The 23,505-nt window shown below is 42.7% G+C and overlaps 1 protein-coding gene across 1 annotated transcript in view; it reads right to left on the minus strand.

The window, feature by feature from the left end:
- Window positions 1-17,434, minus strand: part of magi3a (membrane associated guanylate kinase, WW and PDZ domain containing 3a) — a gene marked incomplete at its 5' end in the record, with an annotated part of 192,743 nt that extends 175,309 nt beyond the window's left edge. The window contains one exon of the mRNA XM_079239678.1: window positions 17,128-17,434. Within this exon, the coding sequence (XP_079095804.1) occupies window positions 17,128-17,434 (307 nt within the window). The remainder of the gene's footprint in view (window positions 1-17,127) is intronic.
- Between the last annotated feature and the right edge of the window lie 6,071 nt (window positions 17,435-23,505).

The following is a 23,505-nucleotide window of genomic DNA, read 5'->3' on the forward strand; positions in this document are numbered from 1 at the left end:
ACAGAGAAACAGGCTTGTTTATTTATTTATTTTTTTTATTATTCATAGCTTCAAAAAGAGAAAGATGGTAAAGATAAATACATTTTTAAAAACATGCTAAATGAGACACATAATTCTAACAAAAGGAATAAGGTATTATCATAAGCTGTCTTGAACATGTATATAAAGTAAATTAAGAAAAAAAACAATAAAGTGACATACTTGGTGCAAACAGGAAGGAAAGCTGGCAGATGAAATTTAAATTACGAATAAATTAATATAAAGTATATGTTAGGAAATTTATATATTATCATTTGTTCATGACTTATCTTTTCTTTTATCATATGTTAAACTTTTGAGATTACTTTAACAAAGATTGATTCTTTCTGGTGGAGCAGGGTGCCTCATGCTTAATGAGCTTGGCTCACTCAGATATACCATCCTATTGTTATCTTTGCACCTCGTGTTTTACTCATGACTTGCTTCTGGTAGTCTGTTAAAATAGATGCTTATTGTTTTAGCAGCTGCAGGAGTAAATTAAGTTAATACTATACATTAACTGGAAAATGTGTGATGAACTCATGACATGTGTCATGCCATTATCTGTCAAATAAAAAGCCTGAGCAGAGGAAGAGCAAGCGAAGAAGACAGTTAGGAGTCTCTGTGCGAGCTCTGAGACTGTTCTCTTCCCCTTTGCAAAGGTTACACTGAGTTCTAAGTCCGTGTCTCTTTCTTTATTTTACATGTCACAGGGGTTTTAAACCTGACAGTATAAACAATCATTCATAATAATTCAAAAATTAAATAAAATTCAATAGATTAAAATCTAATTAGGATTAAATTAATTTTAATAAATTAACGGATTTAATCAGGCAAAAATAATGTCGACTGTGTGAAAACCGCATCATTAAAGCAAAAAGATCCATTAAATGATTGTGTATGTTATGTTATTAAGCTAATTTGCTGAAGGTGTTTGTGAAGCATCTGAGAAAAAAAAAAAACACTCTGCTGTTGTAACTTTTCTTTGCATCAAATCCAGAATAAACATAAAATGAACATACAGACATGTTGGATGTTGTTATCTGTACGTTGGAACAAAATGGTTCAGAAAACATTCCTTCTGATAAAAAGAAAAGAAGCTTTGCTGTCGGGAGGTGGTGCTTTAACACGGCTTCATCTCCAAACCCAACCTGCTCCGGAGCAGTTGGGTTTCTGCCACAAGTTACCATGGCGATACACCCCGACAAGAAGTGAACCAGCTTTGTGACACAAAAAAAGCCAAATCTGAACTAGAAGTTACCTCAATAAGCTGCTAATCCTGCTTCATAGTACAGGCCTCCAGGTCATCCAGAACACTCTAAAACACTCCCTTCAGGGCGGGAAAAAAAAGTTGTGCTTCTACATTACAGCTTCACAGCTCATCCAGCTGGACAACATTCCTCTTCAGTGAATAGATTCCCCTGAGACATTACAGAAGACAATGCATCCACCTCAGAGTGGCTTTCTGGCAGGACTTTTCAATGTGAGATCTGGTCTGTAATCACCTTCAGGACCACCTTGAAACTGGAACAAACAGATTTTCTGCAGACTGAAAATGTTCTCCAGCTAGAGCCATCTGGCTTCATCGTCGACCAAATCCAACGAATTTTAAAAAGGAGTTATGCCAGTAAACAAGAACTATAATCTGTTTTCCCTTCGCTCATGCTCCACTTCAACAATAAAGCTTCAAATATGTGAGACTTAAATGGAAAGGGACAACTCAAGAACTGCCCCAAAATCTGTCAATATGACTGCCAAGCGGGGAGACTGGGCGTGGGAATAATGCGAGACATCTGTCACAAGAAACACCTGTTAGTAACAATACACCGCTGAAGCTTCGCAGCACGTTTCTGTGTGTTTAACGAACAACTGCATTCTGCACACGTTTGACATTCCCAACTATAACACGCCTCTCCCATAGGCACTCAGTCTGAGAACAATGACTCAATGTGTTTAAGTGCTTTAACTCATTTGAAGGAATGTTGTAAACCTCAGTTTTTATTATGTAATAAAGATGTAGTAATACATCAGCCGCACTGGAAACTGTTCTGACACATGTCCCTCTACAGGAATCATTATCCTGCTGTGATTAAGAAGGCAAAAAAGCAACGCTGAAGGTGCTCATGGATGAAAGATATTTTCCAACTGCTTGTTAAGTCTGACCCATAAGTGCATGTGGGGTCAAAGGGCGACACAAAGAATGCTGGTAGTCTTGCCCTAAGGTGAGGATGCGCCCATTCAAAACAGGAAAAACAGGTCTGCTTGCAAGCTTTGCACAAGAGCTGACATTATTTGTAGTTTCACGTCTGAAAACTGTCCCAAGCAAGCCTGACTGCTGTGCGATATGCTCGGATGAGTGGTGCTGCAGGAACCTCCAAGCATTTGCATCATAACAATGTCAGGATTGCAGAGAGACACGTCCTTCTGCTTATTTTAAACGGTGAGTAATGTGCATGTGATCTCTTAAGTCTATTTGCTCAAATAACCTGCTGCCAGAGCCTGGAAGCAGAAAACACCCGACAGCCAAACACAACAAAGTCACAAGTTGCCCTTTATTTTGCAGGCCGAAACAGATCCCGCCATTCGGAGCCCCCCCACAAGATTATCAGAAAATAACAATATGACCTCGTGTGCAGAATATAGAGAAGGCAAGCTGTCGAAACAGATGCAATAAGTGCTCGCTGTGAGCTCACTTACCGTCCGCGAAAGCAAAATAAATAAGACTATGAGTCACTGTAGGCAAAATGTCCTCCTGGTGTTCTCAGCTTTTCGTGAGGATCAGACCTTCAGGGCGAGCGCAGTGGCTCCGGATGCGTCTCTGCGTTAACAGGGATGAGACTGGACCCGATCAATAACCTGTTAGGGCAGCTAAGAAGCAAAGCAAACTAAATTGGCTGGCCTCAGATTCTGACAGCCATGAATTCTAATGAGGATTCTCTGCAAAGCTCATCTCCACAAAGCATGACGCCTCGCCACAGAGGGGCCCACATGATGCATTATTAACATAAGAAAATAAGAAAATGGCTTCTCCTGGCATCCCACACCAGGAAAAAAGCATCATTAAAACCAAAACGGGATCAGTTATTGAGTCAATCTTTGCAGCTGCTTTGAAAATGGATCAAGAAACAATCATGTTTCTGCTTTATGTTGCATCCGTTATGCTAAGATACAAGGTGGAAAGGTATGAACAACCCTCCAGCGCTTCAGCAGCAGCTGGCTGAGTGTTTACAACAAAGGTGTTCATGATGAGAGCGTTGATATGAGAGATGTTATCATGGTTGCAAGTGCTTTGGCATGGAGTGCCGCCACCAAACGAGTGCACGGCTTCAGCTGAATAAGGAGTGACACAGCCCCAATCAGCCCACTTCTGAAGAACCACAACCAGCCCAGACTGAACTCTAAGATTCAGTCTTCACAGCTGATTTAATGCCCTGAGGGAAAAGAAACATCACCACCAGAAAAAAAGATGTATGCAACAGTCCAAACTACACAGACAGACAATTTGTCTCGCTCCCATCATTGGCCGCTTAAAACAAACTCCTGGGATCTCAGAGGAAAATGAAAGTCTAAACAGTCTTGTCCTTCCCCAGTGTCTCAGGAAAGAAAGAAGAGATAACAGTTGTGGGAAAACAAAATGATGGCATTTGCATAAAACCTAAAGGAAAAATGAACTCTCAATTGAACTTTTAATTGACTTTTTTTATATTAACTGGTGTCAGGTGAGGGTTCCATGATTGGGTATAAAAGGAGCATCCATTTATGCTCCCTTTCCCTTTAATAGAGAAGTCTGTTTGAAACGCTGTCATACGTCGCAGCCTTCATACTTCTTTGTGCACAGTGCTGAGCTGTACACTTCCACCTTTTGACACCAGTTTGACATCCAAAAACACCAGAAAAAGTGGAAAAATAAAACCAGATTTTTCTTTTATTTATTTATTTTTTTTTAATGGTTTTACTAAACTTTTTCTAAAAGGTGTTTTTTATTTGGCTGTTTGGGTTATCATCTTCCTGTTCCTCTTCTTCTCTGGTTTTTTCATCTCACTGGTTTGGTGTCAGCAATACAACTCAAAACTGCCCCCACAATTTCTGGTGGTATCGCATTGTTTTCGCGTCAAGCCAAGCCCGTTGAAACGGACCAAATTACGTGCAGAACTGACTCAGCAGATGGACAAAACTATCCATCCATCAGCATGTTCATGTCGAGCATAAATGGGCCTTTAGTCTTTCCAAGGAAGTGTGGAAGTTAATGCCAAACTCGAAGAATTCCTGATCAGTTCAAAAATATATTCTTATTGCAACGTACAACATTTCATAATGAGTCTGGAGAAATATTAATGTTTACATGCAAAGTATGTTAACTGTTAAATACTTGTGACTTTCTACCCATCAGGTAGTCCTGAAATAAAACCCATCAAAGCACTGTGATTATCATTACAGCCAGACATATCTTTGCAGATCATTTTCCAATCAGAAAAGTAATAACAAGCCAGTTATCAACTTAAGCTCTTCTTAGATGGTCAGAAGGAAACCATCTGGTCTCAGATGTGCCAGAATTTCTGCTTTTGGGGAAGAAAAATGTCTGGTTCTGTTTGTCAAACATGAAGAAGCCAATCCAGACAGTTACTGGAAAAATGGGCATTTTCTACTGCCTGTCATGTTATGGGTTGCATCAATGGCATGGGTGACTTTTTAAGGTGCAACGAACGTGGAGGTGTATATTTTGGAGGAAATTGTTGCGATTTAGGTGACATGTTTTCTTAGCAGTCAATCAAACGGCAGCCACAGACTACTGAGCTACTGAAATCTTGTAACTGTCAGAACGTGGCGATTTTCTCGCAGCAAAACCAGTCTTGGCTTCCAAATGACTTACAATAATGTAAAATAAAGGAAGGGTCTTGTGATGCGATGAAAAATCGATGCAAAATTTCCCCAGTTGTCACATCTTGTAAATAAAAGGTTCAAAAAACTTTCCAAGACTTCTGGTAAATATGTTTCTATATGGGCTGCACAGTGGCATAGTGGTTAGCGCTGTGGCCTCACAGCAAGAAGGTCGCTGGTTTGATCCTTGGCTGAAACGAGGTTTGGTCAGTGGCCTTTCTGTGTGGAGTTTGCATGTTCTCCCCGTGTATGCGTGGGTTCTCTTCGGGGACTCCGGCGTCCTCCCACCATCCAAAGACATGCATGTTAGGTTAATTGGTTACTCTAAATTGCCCATAGGAGTGAGTGTGAGTGGTTGTTTGTCTCTGTGTGGCCCTGCGATGGACTGGCGAGCTGTCCAGGGTGCACCCTGCCTTTCGCCCAAACCCAGCTGGGATAGGCTCCAGCTTCCCTGCAACCCTTCATTGGATCAAGCGGTTGGGATATTGAATGATTGAAGGTTTCTAAATGAAAAAGCAACACTGAAGGCAGGAGATTTGTGTGTTTTCCCCTTTAAATGGCAGACATGGATACTAATTCAAATGTGCTGTAAATTTTCATCATCATGCACGCTTGCACACGCATGCAGACTGCGCTGCAAGCCTGACATACAAGTGGCTTGATGAACAGCGTGCGTAACCATTTTAGACAGGTAGAACAGAGAATCAATACTATTAGAGTCATTAATGGTAACATAATTGTTTTCTATTCTGAGATTGTTATTATTTCTCATCTCCTCTAAACTATTCTCATCTCTCCAATTTATTCTCCTTCTCTGCTTGCTTAAATCTCCCACCTTCCTGTCCCTCCTGGTGGTCCAGCTCCACCCTCATTGACCCCATTTTTCTCTCCTCTGTTTAAATCCAATACATCCTTCAAAAGAAATTCCTTCTGAGGGAAATATCCGAGGCAGGGATATGCCAGCTGCCTCCTCTTCCCCATTCTTGTTATTGCCTGCCTCGCTGTCACACGACAGGGATGTTCACACAAGCCCGGTCGGGATCAGAGTCCACAAATAGGCTCTCAGCAGAGGACAGTGGGTGGGCATCTGGAGGAGACCCAGTTCAATCAACTATCAGATAATATATCCACAATCTTTCTATCCACATCTGCACCTGCGTAATGCTTCATAACAGTCAATTTCCTTCACTTTAACTCCAGTTTCGCCTTTTCAACCGAGTCCCAGTCTGCAGCTCACCGCCAGGCGAAGAGAAGGGGGAAAATGTGTTAATGAGTTGTGGTCTGCGGTTAATCTATCCTTCACACACAGAATCAGACCGTGGTTAACTGTACTAGAAGGAAAGAAAACCTCTTCATAATCTCATGTTGCGTAACAGCAGCTCATTCCAGCATCGCTGCCTCCTGCTGTTTCAGCCATGCAGGGGGCTTCTTATCAGGAAGTTGCTAGCAGCCCACAGTGCAGCAAAGCAAAGGAAATGTTAATGGATAACGGGAGAGAAATAGGCCATAAGCTACCCAAACAACAGTATCATCACGGCTACGCCTGTCACTCATTAATATTCCCACAGCCGACTCTTAACAAGGTTACCAGAACTTTTCCGTCTTATCTGAAAGCAAATCCGTCGGGAGTTACAGCAAATTTATAAAAACTGCTGAACGGCAGGAAATGCCGAGCAAGCATCATTACTGTGATGTTCACTTTTATTTTGCAGCGTATGTGAAATAAATGCTTCATCATTTAGAATTGTTCAGCCATATCCCTGAACTTCTGATCAGCTTCTGGAAGAAACAACCTTTTACAGACCTTGCAAATGCATGAAAAACTTGTTACTGTGGTCAACAGTGAGGTAATAATTCCTCACAACATGGGGAGCTGGCAGCTTCTGGTTTCTGTTCTGTTTATTCACAGATCAGAAGCTGACCTCATCTTATCTGGAAAGGTATAAACAGCTGCAGGGATGGCTCCTTTTCAGAGAAACACCAATTAGGAATCAAGCTGAGGAAAGAAGGCCTGACGTCTCTGAGGAAGAGTGTGTGTGGCCGCACTTCTAAACTAGTTCCAGTTTCTAACAGCAGCAACCCCGAGACACTAACTGCGTTTGCATTATAGTTTTCCTCAAAATGAAAGCAATATCTCTGAAATACTACTGTTGCCATATTCAGGCGTTTACATTGAACGGTGTTTAACGTAAAAGCCGCAATTTCGGCAGGACGAGAATTTATTCAAATTGCGGCTTACGCCAGGTAGTCACGTAGCGTTGTTTCAGGGTTTCTACTTGCTCCGGAGAGTTAGCCACGTGTTTTCAAAGCCTTTCTTCCTCGTTTCCCTTTCCAACTCCTTGTAAAAATCCGAATTTCGCTGTTCTTTGCTCTGAAGATGGCAGTTTTTCTGTTTGTTTGTATAAAACTTTCCGCCTCTCCCTTCGTCCATCCATATCCCTCCATCTTTACATGAGAAACTGGTCACATGACCCCTTACATCATCTCAGGGATGTGTAATTGCAAAAAAAAAAAAAAAATTTATTTTTTTTAAAATTACACTTTTGTGGCATATTTCATATCGGCACGTCTGAAAAACCACCTCGACAGCGTAAAAACTTTTTAGCGATTTTTGGGAGGTTTTTCGAAATGTTGGCGTTTCCATTATTAGTTTTTTTTCTACTATGATATTTAGGTTTTGCGTATTTCTAGCTGTGAGGAACTACTGATTTCCTAAAATTACAGGGTGACTACTTAGATCTGAAATTGCGCAAAAACTAAATAATAATAAAACAAGCTAAAACAAGCTAATGGAAAAACCTACATTTCGAAAAAAAAAGTCTCAACTATCACTAAAAAGATTTTTCGCACTCATGAAGTGTTATTTATTTTAGATGTTTACATATAGAAACATATCACAAAAGTGTAACAGAAACTTTTTTTGCATTTGCGTGTCCCCGGATGTGACATGACATCCATTTCTGGTAAAGATGGCGCAGTGCGGAGCAAACAACAGCAAATTTCAGAGTTTCAGAGAAAATGAGGGACAAAAGCTTTGAAAAGCCGGAGAAAATTCTCAGCATCAAGTACAAAAACCCCAAAATACCATTATGTGGCTACTTTGCAACAACCGCAATTTTCGTAAAATCTTGCAAGAACAACAAGATTTTTCGAGACTTGAGGCGAATGCGCGAAAAACTGTTCGATGAAAACACCGCAAATCGCAATAGTTGTTTGCTGAAAATTACATATATCACTTTTATTTAGCAAAAACATGTAATGGAAACGCAGCTAGAGAGAGACTTGGTGAATCAGCTCTCTCACACACACACACACACACAACCTCATTTCCACAGTCTTCAAGCCTGGCTGCCAAGTCATGGTGCCTGCCAGTGAGAGGTAAGGCTTATATGAAGAAGCTGTCTTTGTTGCTGGCTGGTTTATTACCGCAATGCGGCTCAAAGGATGGATTTAATATGGTAGACAGAAGAGAAAACGGCGTGTCGCTGCACATCTGTGGCAGAAGATTTCCCTTTTGTTTAACACTCCAAGACAAATCAAGAGCCGTCATAAAGGGCAAAGTTGGCCCGCAAAGTCAAAGCACGAGAGGCATTGCAAGGCTGGAGTAAACTGTCGTCAGAAAGGAAGTGGATTAGGAGATGACGAGGCAGTGACGGGCTGGGATGAGCAGCTCCAACTCCAGGAGGAGCTGTATGGTTGAAGAAAAGTGGAAGAGGCGTGTGACGGTATCCGCAGTAACTGCTGCCGTCTGGGGAGCTTTAACGGGCTCGTCTGCTCACACCGCCGTCTGCTCCCTGCTGACAGGCTGGAATAGGAGAGGGCAAAGAAGTGTGACAAGTTTGGGGAATGAGCCGAGAGAGGCAGCCAGTAAGGGGATGATGGGTGAAGTCTGTAGCAGTTCGCTCACGCTTAAAACACAAACACACCACAGACGGGAGCAAATCAGGATGCAGCAGAGAGACAGCTGTCAGTTAAGCTTTATTTGCAGCCGGGATACTGATTGGTTTCCACAAACTGAGCTGCAGATGGATGTTTTCTTTAGATTTTCCAATCAACATGTAAAAGATGCAGGATTCTGCCTGATATTGTATAAGTTACACACATTTATTACATTACATTACATTGAGGGACAGTACAGGAATCTCAAAAGCTAAGACACAACAGCAGCTGCTCTCAGCTGGTTTGAGGCTAAATGTCAGAGAAACCCTATCTACATTGTGGGAAGGTAGTTATGCTCAACACAGAGGACTAATACGTAGGCAGGTGGACAGTTTCATGTGTCTCATCCATTGATTACCCAAAGAATTTGGTCTGCTTCAATGAAAACGTCAAAATTCCCTTTGTAAAGGTTTTCTAATAGTCATATGTGCCCCATGTCCTGCATATGAGGCCCAAAAAAGGACTAAATTTTGTCACCTTTCACGCTTGCTTGCACCACCTTTTGCCTAATGTGTGCTCAAATGGGCGAGTCTGAGATCTTTCCCTTTGTGACCTCATAATGGGAAATAACCACTGCCCTCAGTAATGGATACTGCCACCTCCCCGCTCCCCAGCTAGCCGAGCCTGGCCTGTAAAATCACTTGAAGGCAGAGCTGCTCGATTATAGTTAAAATAATAATCCCGATTATTTTGACTGAAACTGAGATCTCGATTATTAAACACAATTATCCATTATCTTTTATCTAACAATGTCGTTAGGATTCCACAAATTTTAGAAAACAAACAAATAACATCAAGCTATGTCTTGACAAAGTGCAAATACTGATGTAAACTGAATAGATAAATATAAACTATGTTTAGGTGAACTTCCACAACCTACTGCAGTTATTCTACATTGACCTGCAGCCGGAGCCGACTGAGACTGGCCGCCTGGGAGTGCTTTAGGACGGGAGAGGCTCCCGCTGCTCCTTCCTTACAGTAACTGCAGAACAATATGTGCCTTCAAGTCAGTCGCCAAAACACCAGAAACGTCTCTAATAACTCCAGTAAAAGTTGCTAGATTTGTCGCTTTTAACAAAAAAAGTCTCCAGATTTAGCGAAAAAGTCGCCAAGTTGGCAACAGTGTCTGAATGAAAGCAAAGCGGCTGTGGGAGGAGTTTACAGCACAGCGCTGCAACGCCAGAGACGCTCGATTAGCAGCTGAAGACAGCAGGAGAGGAAACTGCAGAGAGAAAAATAATCACACCCTTTTATTTTTATGATTTTTGAAAACTCAGATTGTTATTGAGATTAAAATCCGATTAATCGCCCAGCCCTACTAGAAGGTCACCAGAGAAGGTCATCGAGCTCATAGAGAGGATGTTGGAACGGCTGAAATTCAGGACAAAGGCTGAATTTGGGGTGAAACACTTAAAAACAATGTGGTTGGACCTCTGACACACAGAGGAAATTGTTGAAAAAAATAATGTCTAAAATGAGACCTTGAACACAGATGGTGAAAAACTGGAGATCTTACAGCAAATGTATAAAGCTTTAACCTGAATATAACACCAGTGCTGCCAGAACAACCTGCTAAAACTAAACAGGAAAAAGATTATAACTATATATACTAAATTTCTGGGATTCCAACAAAGAGTTGGAGAAACCTCTTGTTTGTGTGTTATCTGTGTTGTTATTCAGAACTGCAGAAAGTGGGTCACAGTATGGAAAAACAGGGAGAAAAACTGCGCGATGAATCAGGTGTGTGTGTTATTATTAATGATTTAACAGAGTTTAATGGCTCCACGTTGCACAGTACAACTCACACTAAAAGTCTAGTCTCCATTTACCATAAATCAATCCAGATTAAACCTTCTGGGACCGTGAAACTAACCTGATGAGAAGTGCAAAACAGACCAGATCTTTTTATATCAAGTTCATCCAAGTCCCCGTTATTAATAAAACACATGTTCAACATTTCAACCTGGCTTATTCCCTTAGCTGATTTATAATTATGGCAAAAACAGTAATCTAATCTACTTCTTTTTCTTTTATGAGTAGCTGTATTGCTGTAACATGATAAATGAACTCCCCCATAATACTCCAGCACATAGATTTATCTTCCACTTAAAAAAAAAAAAAAAAGAACAAAATGACAGGTGAAGAAGTTCATCTGATGCTGGATGAGATCAATATTTAAAGCTCGTTCTCAGGATTCTGACAGTGTATATTAGGACATAATCTCGCTCAGAAAACCTGCCGAACATGATGCATGTTGGGGTAAGAAGATCTCAAGCTGATGTGAGGTGATGAAGACCTGACAGGTGGAGTAAAACTCACAATTATTCAGGCTCCTCTTTAGGTCTTTTTTGCTCGACACTGAAGACCAACGAGCTGATGGATGGATAGTTTTGTCCGTCTTCTACATCGGAAACACCTGTAATTTGGTCCGTATTCAGGGCGCTTAGCTATCCGTCAACTGACGCAAAAACAGAGCAATCCCACTGGAAATCAGTGGGGGGCAGTGTTGAGCTGTATAGTTGACCGGAACAAACCACAGAAGAAGAAGAGGAACAAATGCTGAAAGCGACAAATAAAAAGCAGCTGAAGAAGACGCAGAAGAAAGCTGAGAACATCAAAAAATTTTGTGTTTTTATTTTTCTACTTCTGGTGTTTTTTTAGATGGTTGTAAACAACTTTATCTCAACATATTACCGTCAAAACCCTGAAGTGAACGCTGAACTCAGCACTGCCCTCTAGTGGATGAACAGACATGGCGGTGTAAAGGTGCATGGAAGTGTTTGGGCGGCGACGTGCGACAACGTTTGAAGCAGAAGCCCCCATTTACGAACATACGGAGCAGAAATGGGCCTTTAGAAGTTTCCTTCTGAACATTTTTGTCTTTAGGATCCTCCTCTGGTTTGTTTGGTCCAAAATCGTTGAGCGTTTCAAAATATTTATTTTAGAGAGAAAGAAATTTGAGTTTGAGAAAGATCTCAGAGTTTAACACCTCGGGTTATTTCCTCCTCCATCCTTGGACATTTAAGACTTGTCCAAGAAATGATGCAGTCAAGTTCTCACTAAATACTCTGTTGTTATTAAATATTCATTTGTAAAAGTTAACAAAAAAACAAACTTACTTACCACAAAGTATAACAGGTTCATTAATGCCCAAAGTTGCCCATTGTGTTTGTTAAACATGAAGCATGTTTAATAACCAAAAATACCACAAGAATGTTTGCTGTTAGTGCATAATTCCCCCGGCTAGAACTTTGCCAGGAAGAAGCGTTTCTTCAGTCAACCTTTGCCTTTGGATGTTTATCAAATCCACTGCGAGTGTTTCGCTGTAAAATGTGAACCTCGGTCAACTCAGTATATTATTTCCATTATTTATGTTTCTGAATTTCCTGAAGTGGGAACAAAAACCTTTTGAAAGCCTTTTCAGTTTCCACTACAGACCTGATTTACAAATCAAGTGTGCTCCGGGACCTGAGAGCTAAATGCTCCATCCATTAGGCTCCATGAGGCAAAAAACAAGCAGATCTGCATCTTCTGCCAGCATTAATCAATGAGCTGCCCACACACACACACACACACACACACACACACACACACACACACACACACACACAGGTCTCTACGCCTCTGAACATACCTGCCATCACTCTGCCTCTACTCTCAATCGTCCCCTCAAGGTTACTGCCTATCGCCTCGCTTCACTAACAGAAATGGGAGCTGCATACTGAGTGTATCAGCTGGTTGGAAGCCAGGGGCGGACGTGGGTGTGGGGGGTGTGCGCTGGGACGAACTTCAGTTTTCTGCCCGGACTGGGCAGGAGAAATGTATGAAGCATGACAAGGGGGCAAAAATCACGTTTGCTTGGTAGGTTGCAGGTGGGGGAAATGAGGAAGAGCCAGAAGAAGAACAAGAAAAACACGGGAAAGGGCAACCAGGGATGGGCGTTGTTAATTTAAATCAATTAACTGATCATTAGGAACTTTATCAAAGACATTAAATTTCAATCGATTAAGCTAATGCATCTTTAGACTGGTGCTGAAGTTGTATGGGAGCGCCTATTCTCCAGTGTAACCATTGAATGAATCCCATTTAACGGCCATGACGGTTGTTCACCTTGTAATAAAGCCATAAATAAGGAAACGCACTTTGTTTTTTCCACTTTCACGGCATTTTAATGTTGCAACACAGCAGCTGACGTCAGAGAGGCTGGAAACAAACGCTAGCTGCCGCCATATTGACTACCTGCACCGTTATCTGCTGCTACAGTCATTCAGGTTGTCGGAGATGCCGTGCGTCCGCTGTGCAGCTGGGCGTGACGACAACACAGAAATATCTGCGTGTCTTTTCTATCAATTATGAAAAGAAGAAAGAATGTTGTCAGAGATGGTTTCAGCGATCAGGAGGGCTAACTGCACGCCGACTGCAAGCAGCTGTCTGTGCAGGGAGTGTCCATTTCGTATCAGGTGCAAGGTAAATGCAAGTTAGGAAAGCTAGCTTTAACTAATTTATGTCTTGGACATATATTTCAGAAAATAAGTGATCAGAGTGAATCTGACTGGACAATAGGGTTGTGACGTTATGCTTTTGTACCGATTCGATTTGATTCCGATTTTTTTTTGGTGCCGATTTGATTTAAATTGTGATTCTCACAATTCTTCGAAATTGCTCATTTTTGTAAATTAAAAACAGAATAAATGTATAAAACTTTTTCATTTTTCTTGATTTCATATATATATATATATATATATATATATATATATATTTATTTTAAAAAATCGATTTTTTTTTTTTTTAACAAAAAAAACAACGATTTTAAAATTGTGAAGCAAAAAAAAATCCCGATTTTTTGATTTTTCGATTTGATTTTCCCACCCCGACGGGACACACAGTTTTATCAGCATTTAATATGAAGATCTTGCTGCAGAGATAACAGCTGTTAGCTTAGCTTTGATATCGATCTACAGCAACAAAAGCTTTCGGTCCTGGAGATGACCTTTCAATGACCCGGCTATGAAACAACGATAAGCATCTGTGCTTTTAAAAGCTTTCAGACTTTCTACTGTGTATGAAGGCGAGTTACGTGACAGGCAGATGCTAATGTCATGGAAGTGAAAATCCGGTACCTCGTCAGTGGATGTTGGAAAACTTCTGCAGGGACTTTGTACGGATCGCATCCAATAGCAGCTATTCTTTCAGCTCTCGTGGAATAAAATGAGAATCGTCCATTAGCCTTAAGTTACGTCAGCCTCACTGCAGCTGAATATAATGCATACGATGTCACGCTCCTGCAAGCCATCAGTAGTCTATAAATGCTACACTACAACAGAAAAACATTGATGATGAGTTGAACATTGGCCTTTAATTCTCCCGATGATCAATTAACACAACGGAATCGAATATGCATCCCTAACGAAAAGCATCCTGGTGGTGGAGGAAGACATGGAAGACAAGATAACATGAAGACATTGCAAATCTTAACCGAGGCATAACCCCAAACCCCCCCATCTCCTTCCAAGCATTTGGCCCCTCTTCCAGCTTTGTACTCTCCAGAGAAAACAAGTTTACAAGCACTCAAGTTGGCCAACGTACAATCCAGCCATCAGCCACCTCCTCCTGGCACGCAGCAGCCATCAATGATGGATGGAACGTGCATTAATCATGAGGGAGGGGAGAAGGATCTAAACACACAGTCTCAGAGGTGCAGGAACCAATGGCAACCAGGCAGGAGACGTCTAAGCGTCACTTAACTTACAAATTATGTAACCCAGAGCGGTTGCACCAGAGTCGAAGCTGTAACGTCCTTTTAACACGCATAGAAAAAACATCAACATGTGCATTTAAAAGTAATTAAAAGCTTAAAAAAAAAAATCATCACTCATTTGCTTTAACCTGAGTTAGTTCCAGCTCACAACATTTCAGACACGTCTGTCCCACATGACAAGTAGAGAACATCACGCAGATCAGGCCCGAATGTGTCTGGGAGTAAATATAAGCATCTGCAGTCGCACTGCTTCTCCTCACATCACAGAGCTGCACCAAAGTATCAAAGAAAAAACAGGAAGTAGGTCCAGAAATGTGGAGAAAAGTGAGGAATAGTTCTCCAAGTTCCTGAAAGACTTTCCAGAGTTCTTCTTTAGATGTAGGTTTCTTTTCTTCTCTGTCGAGACGATCCCACACCGTTAAGTAGCGTTGAGGGGCTTCATCACACCTGCTCCCACAGATTTTCACTTCTTGTGCCACTTGGAAAACCTGAGCCCTGTCTCCATGTTGCTCCTCCTTAAGAATGACTTCCCTTCCATGGAGACCAGTTCTGCTGATGCTTCAGAGAGCAGCGGATGGATCACCCGAAGTTCACGACGCATCTTTCTGGTCATTTCTCGCCTCATTACCTGTCCAGCTTCCCAACATACATGCCAGGTTGCCAGATTATTGCTTTGTCTTTTGCAGATGGAATAAAAGAATTTGGATGAAAATAAAAAAATACATCATGTGAACGTGAGCTGATCCGATCGGCCTCAACTGGAAGGAATTTCTGATCCGATAAACAGGTAGTTTAGACGTTTCCACCGTCGGATCAGCAGGAAAATCTGAGATTTTGTCCACTTATTCTGAATATTCCCGTGGTTTATGTCATTTCTGTGCATGCGTGAACCTCATGGGGGTCATGTGACATCATTAGTGTCAGGGAATTCCTAACAAAATGGCAACTGTGAAACAGATTTACTGAGACAGATACAAGTTTTCTGTTAGAAGTTTGTTAAAAGAGTTGAGGATTATCGAGCGTCTCGACACAACACAAAGCTTAAGATCACAAATGCAAAAGCATTGCTGCTTCTTCTTCAGTCCACGTGGCGCGTCATATAAACTGGTTTCATCATGTAAACGCACAGCCGATCAGATCGTTTTATCCTGCATCTGTGTAAACACATCAGCAGGAATGTGTGATCAGATCGATTTCAATCAGACAGATTAAAAATGTGTCCATGTAAACGGAGATAGTGTCTGAAATATGGTGAAAAAAAAGCAAAAAGCTTTTCACAAGGAAAAGTTGGAGGTGTGTAAGACTTAACTTCTCGGACTTCCAGACAGATCTGGTCAAAATGAATGAATGGAACACCTGGAAGATCTGATTTCTTCTGGTTTACTTCCTATTCCCTTTATCATTTATTAATAATTCAGCATTATTATGTTAAAATGTTGGAAAATCTTGGAGACCAAAGGTTGGAAAGTGTGAAACGACATGATTTCCATTTTCTCTGAAAGCAAAATTGTAACATTTTTTTCTTAAATTTAAAAAAGTGTCTAAACTTCTCATCTGTGTGTGATGCCTCTTATTTATGGCTGAACATTTAGACAAAGTTAAATATGAAAAGAAAAAGAGATGGGTTCCGAATCTCACACATCCTGGACCGACAGGTGAAACGATGATCTCTGAAGCCGCCATCAAAGCTGGAGGTAAAGAGTGAAACCCTGCAGCCAAGCTGGCAGCAACCTGAGGGGCTTTAAGTGCAGAGACCTGATTGATTCAATTAGTCCTGGACTCACCTGAAGTCTGTCAGCACACACACACACACACACACACACACACACACACACACACACACACACACACACACACACACACACACACACACACACACAGGCTCAGCTGCTGAAGCAACCACTAACAAATCCCCTCTAAGTGTTTACAAAGTGCCACACTCAGCAGCGCCTCTATTAAACTCACCCATCCACACACACTCACACACACACACACACACACACACACACACACACACACACACACACACACACACACACACACACACACACACACACACACCTGCATCTGCCCCACGTGACTCTGGATGAGCTTTGACACCTTAGTGCTTTGCCATTCATCAGGTACGTCCGTGGGCCTTCCAGGAAGAGTTGCAAGTCACAGAGAGTGGAACCGTAATAACACACACACACACACACACACACACACACACACAGATCAATAAGCTCTCAGCAGAGCTTCCAGGCTGCATTTCAATAAGCATGCGCGCGCATATGTGTGTGTGTGTGTGTGTGTGTGTGTGTGTGTGTGTGTGTGAGCATGCAGCTCCAGGTCAGAGGCTTGCGCCACGCAGCAGCTTTGCATTGAGACACCACGCAGCCTGGATGACAGCTCGCGCCTCACGATGCGTCACGTCTGCGTGGGCACTCAGCTTTACGCAGCACATCCATGTGTTAAAACAGCTGCAGCGTGACGTGTCTGCACGCGAACGCGTGCGTGGATGGGAGACACGCACATGTCCGGCACTCACTCACCTGGTTTGACAGTTTTCAGGCGGACAGGCTCGCGGAAGTGGCGGATGACGGCCAGCGTGTCCCTGTTGGTGAGTCCGCTCACCGGGGTGCCGTTCACCTCCAGCAGCACGTCCCCGCTGCTGGGGAGCCTCCCGGCGTCACACACCACCGCCTCCGGCTCCATGTGTCCAAGGTAGGGGAACTCTCCCAGCTCGGCGCCGCCGCGCACCTCCACCACGGTGACCAGCCCCCCCGTGGCCCCCCACGACACGCTGCACTCCTGCACTTTAGCAGACCAGTGCTTCTTCTTCTTCAGCGTCTTGGACATCGCTGTTGGTGCTTTAAAAAAAAAAAAAAAAAAAAAAAAAACCAGAAGAGTCCAAGAAGAGCTGTCCTTCACACGCAGCTCGGGTCCTAAAGAGCGCGCGCAGAAATCATGGCAGATCGGAGAAGTTCAGCTTTAAATCCTGCGTTTTATTCCATTCCAGACAAGAGATGTCCTCTTATTTCACATGTATCCCAGACTGGCAGGGTGATGGATGCTTGCAGCGGATGTATACTCCAGCAGCATGCGTCCGCGCGCGCAGCTGCGTCAGTGCCGCATTGGAGCGGAGCGCGTTGCTTCTGATGCTGGGGCGTCTGGATCCCACACCTCCGTTTGTTGCACTTCACACACAGCAGAGACCTCCTTTCTCCTCTGCCAGCTGGGAAACCAGGACGGAACGCGCGTGAGCTCCCCGCGCGCGCGCGCCGCAGCTTTCCGCCCCGACAGAAAAGGAATCAAGAAGATTTCAGAGAAATGCTTGAAGAACAAATAGGGGGGGGAAAAAAAAAAAAGAAAGAGTTAAAATCCCAGAGAGAAAGCTCCCAATGCGCAGATCTTTAAAAGCTTCTCATAACCAGGAGGGAGGAAAGTTTCACCTCGCGCACCTGTCCTTCCCTTCCTCTGCTCTCCTCCTCCGCCGTGACATCAACAAGGCAGTCCGTGGAAACGGGAAAACATACCTGGTCCTTCCCCTGAAACCGGGCGGGGAGTCGATCTCCTTCAAACCTCCTAAACTTTGCGCCTCGTTGTTGGCCGCGAGCTTTGCGCCTTCCTGTGCGTCAGTCTGAGCGCCACTTTAGTGTTTCAGATGCGGAAAGCTACGCAGCTGCATGCAGCAGACATGACCCGAGGAGGTTTCGCTCCATAACTTTTTTTTTTTCCTCTTTTAAATCTCTTTCCGTGTGGTTTTCCTGCTGGCAGGAGGTTCCGGCCAATCAGGAGTCTGATGGGCGGGGTTAAGGCCTTTGTATTGGACCAATGATGGAAAGAGGCGGGTCCTGTTTGAGTCGCTTTTCGTTTCCATGGTTTTCCTGGCGAGGCGGAGTCTCTGCACCGGGGGGGGCGGGGTCCGATGTTTTCACATGGGAATAATTTATGTCTCTGCTGCGTGTTTCTACAGTGTGGCTTATTATTGGTGTGTCCACAGTGGGACGTGCAGCAGTTTTGTGTGATTTTAAAAGTTTCCTATTTAGTTTTTGCATCTGTGAAGTCCGGAACAGAAGAGGAGTTCTGGTGTTGGGGATCCATTTGTTGCACAATTCTTCCCCCTTGTGGTTGCAGACAGTTCCAGCTGCCACCTCACTGGAAGTACAAATCACTCCCAGTTCCCAGTTTGGAAATAAATGTTTCTGTTTGCAACTTTACACAAAAACTACTGGATTCATTTTCATGATTTTTTTTCATCTTAGAGTGGATTTTGGTCCAACTTAGATTCCATTACATTTGGGCAGTGATCCAGATCATCTTGATCCAGGTGGGGTTTTTTTCTTAATCATTGCTAGATAAGGCCATTTTCAGTATATATGTGTACAGTCTACAATAAATGGTAAAAAATACCAGGAGAAGTTCCCAACAGGTTTTATAGGATATCAAAGTTAGATCAACATTTTAGATGCAACCATCCAGAACAGGGGGAAAAAGAGGATCTTTGGCATTTTAATCACTACAACAGAACAAATTGAGACATAAAAATGCAACATTTATTCCTTTTCTGTTGTCCATTGTCTGAATTTGTGCTTAAAGGTGTGGTTTTTTTTTTTGTTGTTCCATCTTTATCCTTCCCTCTTTAGGTGAAGTGTAGAGATACTTCTTTATTTTCAACACCCACCCATCCTTCCTCATGTCATCTTTTCCTCATTTATAAGGCGGCGCCGGCAAAACTGGCTGCGGGGCCTAAGCTGCAGTTCGGTTCTGTAAATGTTAAATGTCTGTAAGTCAAACCTTGGACGAGCTGGCTTGAACCTTTAATTTCCCCTCGGGGATAAAAAAAAATAATAATAATAATAAGTATCTTTGACTGATTAATTGATTAACCACTTAGTCTAATAAAGGGTCATGGAAAAGCTGGATGTATCCCAACAAGATGCAGGAACACCCTGGACAGATCGCCGTCCATCGCAGGCCGAAAGATGCCACAAACAGCCAAGACACTGCTGATGCATTATAAACATATCTCACAGTGTTTCCATATCAGACCAATGCAGGACTCAGAAATGAGCAGCTTGGCGGCAGTCTGTGATCTCTGAGGGCTTTTCTAGTTGTAAAGGTTATTATAGTTTAAAGATATTTTTGAGGACACTTGATAAGTTTATTTCCAATTAAAACATATAGAATTTGTTTGATGTCATCCACATTGCTGAATGAAGCCAAAAGGTCAGACCATCACTTCATAAATACTCACATTAATGTGATCTATCACCACCAGAATGTCTCATTGTGCACGTTTCCCAACAGACTGCAAGTCAGTATGTTTTTATTCAGTGCTGTTATGTTTTTAAATGCCCCCCTCTACCTCTCTGAGTTGTTGTGCCCTTACTCTCCGACGCGGTCACTCGGGTCGGCTGACCAGCACCTCCTGAGTGAACCAAAAACCCACCCTAAACTCAGAGGGGACAGAGCCTTTTCAGTTGCAGCTCCAAAACTATGGAACCAGCTGCCTTTGCACATCCGACAGGCCTCTTCTGTACCTGTTTTTAAATCACGTCGTAAAACCCACCTGTTTTCATTGCCTTTTAACACCACCGGAGATGTTGACATTATTAATCTGACTGTTTTTATCATGATTCTACCAGTTTTAGAAATTTTATATGTTTTTGCACTCTGTATTTGTATTATGATCATTATCTCTGTTTTATTCTGTACAGCACTTTGGTCGACTGTGGTTGTGTTAAAAGTGCTATATAAATAAAGTTGCAGTTGCAGTTAAATAGATTTTAACAGTGAGCAAAATAAGTTTCCTCCAGTTTTATGGTGCATGCATTAAAAAGAAAAAAGATTAAAGGTGAATTTGACTGTCTAAATCTGCATTTCTTCTCTCTTGATCACATCTTTTGCCAAAGTTAAACACAATTCACGACCTGTTAACAGTCACCTGGTGCCAAAAGCGCAGATATAGAGCTGAATGCGTCTGGTATCTGGGAGCAGATTCAGCGTCTGCAGCTGCACCAGTTATCCCAACAATTACCACCAGTTTATGTATTTGATGGAAAAGAGGAAATGGAAACAAAAACTTAGTGAAACTTGCTAAAGTTTCAACACAGCATGACGCCTCTTGAAGAAATTATGGGAAAGTTCGTGCAAGTAGTCTCCAGGCTTCAAAAACCTTTTTCTAAAGTCCTGTTTGGATGTTTGCTTCCTTTTTACTCCGTTTTCATGTCAGGATGATCCCGCACTGCTTCAGTAAGGCTGAGGTCCAGCAGACCTGGATTTTCAGTCCAGTTTCTGTGTCATTTTGCATCCTCAGCCTTGCCAGAGGCTTTTTTAAAACCTTCCTACTGAAAAGACCTCGTTTCATCTGCTATAGTTTGTTTTATAGGTTGGATTTTTCATCTTTTGTCCACCGCTTGTCAAGTCTCAACTTTTCAAGGCCACACTGCGCACCATGCAGAGATGGGATTCAGATAGCTCATTAGAAACTACCTCATCCATGCACAAATGCTAATCTGTCTGACATTTAAAAATGGCGCTTGCTGGGTCTAAGATCAACCGGACAAACAGAGCATTATATCAGCTCTTTATTGCTGAAGAACCAGTATTTTACACACAGAAAAATTACTTGGCTCCTCCACCAACGCGACGACGTAATAATGGTTGGGTCTGCAGGCGTGATCTGGACGTTACGTCTATTAAACTGTTATCTTTGGTATTTTTCATAGATGCAACTAAATCAATTTGGATCATGATACGAGTCTCAACAAAGCAGGAAACAAATTCCTGCAAGATTTTTTTTCCTGCAAGAACGACACAAGTCGTTGCGTCCCGCTAGGGGATGCTGCCACCCGACAAGCAGAAGAATTGAGACCAGTTGTAAATAAATAAAATAACACATTTATTTAATACATCAAAGTGTGAAGATTTCATTAAATCTAAGAAGGAGGAAGGAAAAATGAGGTTGCACCAAATCACAGAATTACTGACGCAGAAGCGATACTGAAAACCAAACAAAACACATATAACCACTGACGTGTTACAGGGTACATGTACAGGGTACCTCAGGCTCACCTGGTGCCCATCCCCCCCCACACACACACCTGCTCACAGCTCATCAGTTTACCTCAGAGAGACAAAGGAGCAGAGACGAGAGGAAAAGACAGCTCAGCTTCTCAGGTGTGCTGCGTTCCAGGTGATTGGACCATTTGGATTTAAGACATCCAATAATAACTCAGGGATGGGCAGTTCTCAAAATCTAAACTTGTCAGGCTATGTCATGCATCGTTTACCATCCAGGTGACCTGGCGGCGAGCCAGGTGGGCGGAGTTTTCCCCTCCATCATCAGCCAGATGACCTGCTCAGATCCAGCGGCTTGTTCAGCGAGAACACGGCTGATGGTTCGAGCGCCACATACTGCCCCCCACAACAACCAGCCCACCTTTGTAGAAAACATACTAACCAGGTAGTGTTGTTTAATCTGTTTAATTTGACCACATTTATCACAGCAGTGTTTGTGAACATAGAAGACAAACAGATTCATTTACCTTCTTAATACACAACCCCCCCCCCCACCCTTTGTAATGTCTTGCTCCCCCTCTGGCCCCCCATGTGTAAAAGTCTAGCTCCGCCCCTGCATCCATCATACTTTGTTCTTCGTGTAAATATTGCGCGTACATCTGTTGCCAGTAAAGCAGAAACATGTTGTCATGTTGTTGAGCTCCTCCTCTCCTGCTTTTAAAAAAAATCCTAAACTTTTTGTTTTGCAGATGAGGAGTCATTAGCAACACTTCCTGTCATTACCCCCCTCCTCATCCTCTCTGCTAGCTCTGAACAGTTTAAGTCGTGGTTTTAATCTTCCGTCTCCTTCTAGAAACTCCCGTAACTCTGTATTGTCGTTTGAAACTAACAGAAAACATAACAAAGCCATTTGCTTAAATATCGGCTGCACTGTTGTGCTTTCAACAGTCGAGCTGAACCCACTGGTGAGTGCAGCTTCTGGAAGAACTACACATGTTTAAGCAGCTTTGCATCCTGGGAAATCACTAAACAGTTTGCTCTCGAGGGGTTATCGCCTCATTTGTAAAGGTCTACTGAAGACGAAGGACAGAGCTTCCCACTTAGTGGTGATGAAGTCCCTCTGAGCCGAGTCTCCACCATGTTGTGAACGATATTTCTTCCCTGCAAGGAGCATGAAACCAAGGAGCTGCACTTTGCCTGTAAGTGGTTTTAGATGCCTTTAAGTCAGAAAACTTCCACCTCTCCTCACAAATGTGCACGATTCAGTTTATTTATGTGATGGTTTTGACTTTAGTTTGTTTTTACAGGGATTTATCTTTAAGTCAGGAAGATTTCCACCCATCCACATCTTCTCTGAGACATCAGTGTTTCTGGTGGTCTATCCTTAAAGCTTGAATAAAGGGAAAACAGGTTCCACCTTTTAGCCCAAAGGCTTCTTTAACCCTATAAGTTTCTGTCTAATGAGTTGCTGAAGACTCACCAGACCCCATGAGGTTCTTTCAAGTCATCTCCACCTTAACGTTGTTTAGCTGCCTGACCAAACACGCGAATGACTGTGAAACTGCCTGGAGAGATGAGTCAACCTTGTATTGTTGATACTGGATACCCTGACCCACGTCCCCTGTTCAGAGACGGATTTCCCAGTTTGACACGGATGTCTTCTTTAGCTCTTCTCCTCAGAGTTTTGCCCCCCAGGATTACCTGAAGTGGGAGGACAGGCCGGTGGAAAGCGATGTTGCTGCCCGGAACATTTTAATTGGCCCACGGTCTCTCAGCTTGGGTGTCTGGCTGGGTGTGGTAGAAGGACGCATAACAGATTCAGCAATTACAGAGAGTTGTCTCTCAGACGGCAGCTTTCAGAGAGGATTTCGCAGCTCAATATCAACAGGAGCAATGTGTAAGGGCAC

This window comes from Telmatherina bonti (assembly GCF_933228915.1).
Source record: "Telmatherina bonti genome assembly, chromosome: 4".
In the NCBI taxonomy this organism is placed as follows: domain Eukaryota; kingdom Metazoa; phylum Chordata; class Actinopteri; order Atheriniformes; family Telmatherinidae; genus Telmatherina; species Telmatherina bonti.